The sequence below is a fragment of the Amblyraja radiata genome, chromosome 22 (assembly GCF_010909765.2).
Source record: "Amblyraja radiata isolate CabotCenter1 chromosome 22, sAmbRad1.1.pri, whole genome shotgun sequence".
Taxonomy (NCBI): domain Eukaryota; kingdom Metazoa; phylum Chordata; class Chondrichthyes; order Rajiformes; family Rajidae; genus Amblyraja; species Amblyraja radiata.
In genome coordinates, this window is record NC_045977.1 from 19,397,253 (window position 1) to 19,404,453 (window position 7,201).

Here is a 7,201-nt window from a genome sequence, read left to right on the forward strand (position 1 = left end):
ACACACACACATTCACTCGCACACATTCACTCGCACACACTCACCCAATACTAAAAGTAACTTCAGAACGTGTTGAATATATGGAGCGAGGTGGAGGATAAATGAGTGGATGAGGGACTGGTGCAGTGGGTATGGAATCAAGCTTCTGGATCATTGGGACCTCTTTTGGGGAAGGTGTGACCTGTACAGAAAGGACGGGTTGCACTTGAACTCGAGGGGGACCAATATCCTGGCGGGGAGATTTGCAAAGTCTACTGGGGAGACTTTAAACTAGTATGGTTGAGGGGAGGGACTCAAATTGGGAAAGCTAGCAGTCAGGGTGTGAGGCAGGAGGCAGAGAATGGTAGCACTCTGACCCAAAATGTAGGGGAGAGAGAAGAAAAAGACAATAAACAGAGAATAAGAGAGGGTGGGTTTCTTAAATGTGTATATTTTAATGCTAGAAGCATTGTGAGAAAAGTGGATGAACTCAGAGCCTGGATTGACACCTGGAAGTATGATGTTGTGGTGATCAGTGAAACATGGTTGCAGGAGGGCTGTGATTGGAAACTAAATATTCCAGGATTTCGTTGCTTCAGGTGTGATAGAATTGGAGGGGCAAGAGGAGGAGGTGTTGCATTGCTTATCAGGGAAGATATTACAGCAGTGCTTTGGCAGGATAGATTTGAGGGCTCGTCTAGGGAGGCTATTTGGGTGGAACTGAGAAATGGGAAAGGGGTAGCAACACTTATAGGGGTGTATTATAGACCGCCAAATGGGGAGCGAGAATTGGAAGAGCAAATATGTAAGGAGATTGCAGATATTAGTAGTAAGCACAAGGTAGTGATTGTGGGAGATTTCAATTTTCCACACATAGACTGGGAAACACATTATGTAAATGGGCTGGATGGGTTGGAGTTTGTAAAATGTGTGCAGGATAGTTTTTTGCAGCAATACATAGAAGTACCTACTAGAGAAGGGGCAGTGCTGGACCTCCTGTTAGGAAATGAGACGGGTCAGGTGGCAGAGGTATGCGTTGGGGAACAGTTCGGGACCAGTGATCACAATACCATTAGTTTCAATATAATTATGGAGAGGGTCAGAACCGGACCTAGGGTTGTGATTTTTGATTGGAGAAAGACTAACTTTGAGGAGATGCGAAAAGATTTAAAAGGAGTAAATTGGGACATTTTGTTTTATGGGAAAGATGTGGAAGAGAAATGGAGTACATTTAAAGGGGAAATTTTAAGAGTACAGAATCTTTATGTCCCTGTTCGGTTGAAAGGAAATAGTAAAAATTGGAAAGAGCCATGGTTTTCAAGGGAAATTGGACACTTGGTTCGGAAAAAGAGGGAGATCTACAATAATTACAGGCAGCATAGAGTAAATGAAGTGCTTGAGGAGTATAAAGAATGTAAAAAGAATCTTAAGAAAGAAATTAGAAAAGCTAAAAGAAGATATGAGGTTGCTTTGGCAAGTAAGGTGAAAGTAAATCCAAAGGGTTTCTACAGCTATATTAATAGCAAAAGGATAACGAGGGATAAAATTGGTCCATTAGAGAGTCAAAGTGGACAGCTATCTGCAGAGCCAAAAGAGATGGGGGAGATATTGAACAATTTCTTTTCTTCGGTATTCACCAAGGAGAAGGATATTGAATTATGTGAGGTAAGGGAAACAAATAGAGTAGCTATGGAAACTATGAGATTCAAAGATGAGGAAGTACTGACACTTTTGAGAAATATAAAAGTGGATAAGTCTCCAGGTCCGGACAGGATATTCCCTAGGACATTGAGGGAAGTTAGTGTAGAAATAGCAGGGGCTATGACAGAAATATTTCAAATGTCATTAGAAACGGGAATAGTACCGGAGGATTGGCGTACTGCGCATGTTGTTCCATTGTTTAAAAAGGGGTCTAAGAGTAAACCTAGCAATTATAGACCTGTTAGTTTGACGTCAGTGGTGGGCAAATTAATGGAAAGGATACTTAGAGATAATATATATAAACATCTGGATAAACAGGGTCTGATTAGGAACAGTCAACATGGATTTGTGCCTGGAAGGTCATGTTTGACTAATCTTGAATTTTTTGAAGAGGTTACTCTGGAAATTGATGAGGGTAAAGCAGTGGATGTTGTATATATGGACTTCAGTAAGGCCTTTGACAAGGTTCCTCATGGAAGGTTGGTTAAGAAGGTTCAATGGTTGGGTATTAATGGTGGAGTAGCAAGATGGATTCAACAGTGGCTGAATGGGAGATGCCAGAGAGTAATGGTGGATGGTTGTTTGTCAGGTTGGAGGCCAGTGACTAGTGGGGTGCCACGGGGATCTGTGTTGGGTCCACTGTTGTTTGTCATGTACATCAATGATCTGGATGATGGTGTGGTAAATTGGATTAGTAAGTATGCAGATGATACTAAGATAGGTGGGGTTGTGGATAATGAAGTAGATTTTCAAAGTCTACAGAGAGATTTATGCCAGTTGGAAGAGTGGGCTGAAAGATGGCAGATGGAGTTTAATGCTGATAAGTGTGAGGTGCTACATCTTGGAAGGACAAATCAAAATAGGTAGTACATGGTAAATGGTAGGGAATTGAAGAATGCAGGTGAACAGAGGGATCTGGGAATAACTGTGCACAGTTCCCTGAAAGTGGAATCTCATGTAGATAGGGTGGTAAAGAAAGCTTTTGGTGTGCTGGCCTTTATAAATCAGAGCATTGAGTATAGAAGTTGGGATGTAATGTTAAAATTGTGCAAGGCATTGTTGAGGCCAATTCTGGAGTATGGGGTACAATTTTGGTCTCCTAATTATAGGAAGGATGTCAACAAAATAGAGAGAGTACAGAGGAGATTTACTAGAATGTTGCCTGGGTTTCAGCAACTAAGTTACAGAGAAAAGTTGAACAAGTTAGGGCTTTATTCTTTGGAGCGCAGAAGGTTAAGGGGGGACTTGATAGAGGTCTTTAAAATGATGAGAGGGATAGACAGAGTTGACATGGATAAGCTTTTCCCACTGAGAGTAGGGAAGATTCAAACAAGGGGACATGACTTGAGAATTAAGGGACAGAAGTTTAGGGGTAACATGAGGGGGAACTTCTTTACTCAGAGAGTGGTGGCTGTGTGGAATGAGCTTCCAGGGAAGGTGGTGGAGGCAGGTTCGTTTTTATCATTTAAAAATAAATTGGATAGTTATATGGACGGGAAAGGAATGGACGGTTATGATCTGAGCGCAGGTATATGGGACTAGGGGAGAATACGTGTTCGGCATGGACTAGAAGGGTCGAGATGGCCTGTTTCCGTGCTGTGATTGTTATATGGTTATATGGTTATGGTTATATACATCCGTGTAAAACGAATGTTTAAAGCCTCCTGTAGAGGCTGCTGCTGCTGAAGCAAAAATGTGCTTTAAATAACATCCAACAAACACACAATGACAGAGCATTCAGCTCTCTTGAACTATTCAACGGTGCCTGCGTTCGGCGCCATCTTGACGTCACCCCCTCGCTTCTTGCCACAAACCGGAAATGACACGCTCATCGCCAGCATGCCGCTAACCGGAAATGACGTCATCGGCGCCATCTTGCAACTAAGCAAAAATCACAGAATGAGCGCCAATTTTGAAATTAAATACAATCCTGATCTAATAAAATGTTTATTCACGCTTTATCCATCCGAAAACAGTTGCAAGAAAGCCCTTCAAAAGCCAAGCCAATTGGACAAAAACACTTTGCAAGCCAACAAAACACATTTGCTGAAAGCCCTTTAAAAAGCCAACCTAATTGGGCAAACACTTTGCAAAGAACAAACACATTTGCTGAAAACCACATCCCGGGGACTCACCGTGGAGTAGACGTGCGTTCAGTGTTATTCGCAGCTCAGAGAGCCATGACCCTCTCGCTTCCTCCATCTGGCAGAGACAGAGTGAGCCACGACACTTCCGGGTTTTATAGCACCCCCCCCCCTGCCGCCAGTGGGGGCAGCAGAGAGAATGGCGACATTTTTAAAACATTAATATCTCTCTGATTTTTCATCGATGGGAAAAATCCTCCAGTCCAGTCCGGCGGAGGGAGGCTCTGAGCGAGGTGACCAAAAATGATGGCCGTACGTGGAGGCGTTCTCTCGGAGTCAAAAGCGGTCAAGATCCTACTTTTAGTAATATAGATTAGATTAGATTAGATTCAAATTTATTGTCATTGCATATTTACAGTACAACAAAATGGTTTAACCTTGCAGTCATAACATAGAATAAAATAACAAAACACACACTCTACACAGTTTTTAACATCCACCACAGTGAGTCCACCAGGCACCTCCACACTATGATGGAAAGCAAAAGTCCCAAAGTCCTTGTCTCTTCCCTCCTTGCTCTCCCTCTGCACTGAGGCAATCCTGGCCTCCGATGTTGTGACCCCACCGGGTGATGGTAAGCAAGTCCCGCGGCTGAATCCGAGCTCCGCGAATGGGCCGGTTCAAACTCCGCGGCCCGGGGTGGTCGAAGCTGCCGAAGTTGCCACCCTCCCATCCAGCGGACGAAGCTGGTGTTGCGGGAGCCCGGGAAAAACAGGTCTCCAACCTGTGACCTGCGAGCTCCCGACACTATCGTGCACTGGGCCTGCGGCCGACCCTCCGAGGCTCCGAAGTCGGTCACCGCCACCGGAATGCCGCCACAGCCCCGAAGTCGCATCGCCGGCGCCAGAACGCCACCTCCGCCCCGAAGTCGGGCCGCTGGAACGCCGCCACAGCCCCGAAGTCATGTCGCCACTGCCGCAACGCCACCCCAGTCCCGAATTCGGGCCGCCGGAACGCCGCCACAGCCCCGAAGTCAGCCAGCTTCGCGATGGTAAGTCCTGGCTCTGCCTACGGAGCCTCGAGGTCGGTCCCCGTTGGAGGCCGCCAGCTCCGCCATTAGGCCTCACGGAGACGGACACAGGGGATACGACAAAAAAGGTCGCATCCCCCCGTAGGAAGAGACCAGAAACAAGCTTCTCCCGACTCCCCCCACCCCCCACCCCCACACACATACACAACCCAACAAACCAAAATAAACTGAAACGGGACAAAAAGAAAACAAAAAAAAGAAAAGACAAAACGGACTGCAGGCGAGCCGCAGCTTCAAGGCAGCGCAGCCACTTCCGTGATATGTGTGTGTGTGTGTGTGTATATATATGTGTGTGTGTGTGTGTATATATGTATGTGTGTGTGTTTTGTATGTGTATCCACCTACACATGCATGTACCTGTCCAAGTGTCATTTCAATGTTATAATAGTACCCGCTTCAGCTACCTCCTCTGGTAGCTTGTTCCATCTACCCACCACCCTCTGAGTGAAAACGTTGCAAGGGCAGAAAGGTCAGAGTGGGACTGGGAAGGGGAGTTAAAATGGCTCTTATTGGTCTTGCTTTACCTTGAGAAAAATATTACTGTTAATTATTTTGGAGTGAAGGTGAACATTTTTTAGAGTAGCACGGTGTCTCCACTTGTAGAGCTGCTGCCTCCCAGCGCCAGAGAGCTGGGTTCAATCTTCACTTCGGTTGCTGTCTGCGTGGAGTTTACACGTTCTCTCTTTGACTGCGTGTGTTTTTTACGGGTCCTCTGGTTTCCTCCCACATCCCAAAGGCGTGTGGGTTTGTAGATTAATTGTTTTCAAGAGAGAGTTAGATTTAGCTCTCAGGGCAAAAGGAATCCAGGGATATGGAGAAAAAGCATGAACTGATTTTAGATGATCAGCCATGATCATATTGAATGGCGGTCCTGGCTCGAAGGGCAAAAAGGCCTACTCCTGCACCTATTTTTCTACGTTTCTATATTTTGATGGATTAATTAATCAAACTTTGGATCTGTTAGAGCAACGTTGACATGTTTGTGCCTTTGCAGGACGCAGGGCCTGTGCTGGAGAAACCCTGGCCAGGGTGGAGCTCTTCCTGTTCTTTACCACTCTGATACAGAAGTTCCGGTTTCAAGTCCCCCCGAATGTGAACAATCTGGAGCTTGTGTCCGGTGTGGGCCTCACATCATTCCCAAAATACCAAAACGTGTGTGCTGTGCGTCGCTGATGTCAACACATCCTTTGACAGAATAAAAATATTTGGCAAAGGAAATCTGTGAGAAAAGATCTTTATGTGGCAATTGTTTTTCTTTGCAATGTGGTACCGTATATCCATCTGCCTTCAAATGCATCTTACAGTGCCCTCCATAATCTTTCGGACAAAGACCAATCATTTATTTATTTGCCTCTGTACTCCACAATTTGAGATTTGTAATAGAAAAAAAATTACATGTGGTTAAAGTGCACATTGTCAGATTTTAATAAAGGCCATTTTTATACATTTTGGTTTCACCATGTAGAAATTACATCAGTGTTTATACATAGTTTCCCCATTTCAGTGTAACATAATGTTTGGGACGTGGCCATGTCATGTCAGTATTTTGCATGCAATGACTGCTTGAAGTCTGCGACTCATGGACATCACCAGTTGCTGGGTATCTTCTCTGGTGATTCTCTGCCAGGCCTGTATTACAGCCACCTTTAGCTTATGTTTGCTTTGGAGGCATGTCCTCCTCAGTTTTCTCATCAGCATATAAAAGGCATACTCAATTGGGTTCAGATCGGGTAATTGACTTGGCCACTCAAGAATTGACCATTTTTTAGCTTTGAAAAACTCCTTTGTTGCTTTAGCAGTATGTTTAGGATCATTGTCTTGCTGGAGAATGAACTGCCGGCCATGAAGTTTTGAGGTATTTATTTGAACTTGAGCAGTGTCTGCATGTGACTGTACACTTCAGGATTCATTATGCTACAACCATCAGCTGTTGTATCATCAATGAAGATCAGTGAGCCAGTACCTTCAGCATCCAAACATGCCCAGGCCATAACACCTCCACAAATTGTTTCACAAATGAGGTGGTATGCTTTGGATCTTGGGCAGTTCCTTCTGTCCTCTATACTTTGATCTTGACATCACTCTGATATGTTAATCTTTGTCTCATCTGTCCACAAGACCTTTTTCCAGAACTCTATTTGCTCTTTTAAGTACTTCTTGGCAAACTAACCTGGCCATCCTATTTTTCTGGCTAACCTGTGGTTTGCATCTTGCAGTGTAGCCTCTGTATTTCTGTTCATTAAGTCTTCTGTGGACAGTAGTTATTGACAAATCCGCACCTGGCTCCTGAAGAGTGTTTCTGATTTGTCGTACAGTTGTTTGAGGATTTTTCTTTATTATAGAGAGA

The 7,201-nt window shown here is 44.5% G+C and overlaps 1 protein-coding gene across 3 annotated transcripts in view; it reads left to right on the top strand.

The window, feature by feature from the left end:
• The window catches only part of LOC116985654 (cytochrome P450 2K1-like), a 28,446-nt gene extending 22,362 nt beyond the window's left edge, over positions 1–6,084 (top strand). For all 3 annotated transcript variants that reach the window (XM_033040522.1, XM_033040524.1, XM_033040523.1), the window contains exon 9: positions 5,849–6,084. In XM_033040522.1, the coding sequence (XP_032896413.1) occupies positions 5,849–6,027 (179 nt within the window). In that variant the 3' untranslated portion in view covers positions 6,028–6,084. The remainder of the gene's footprint in view (positions 1–5,848) is intronic.
• Positions 6,085–7,201: the final 1,117 nt, after the last annotated feature.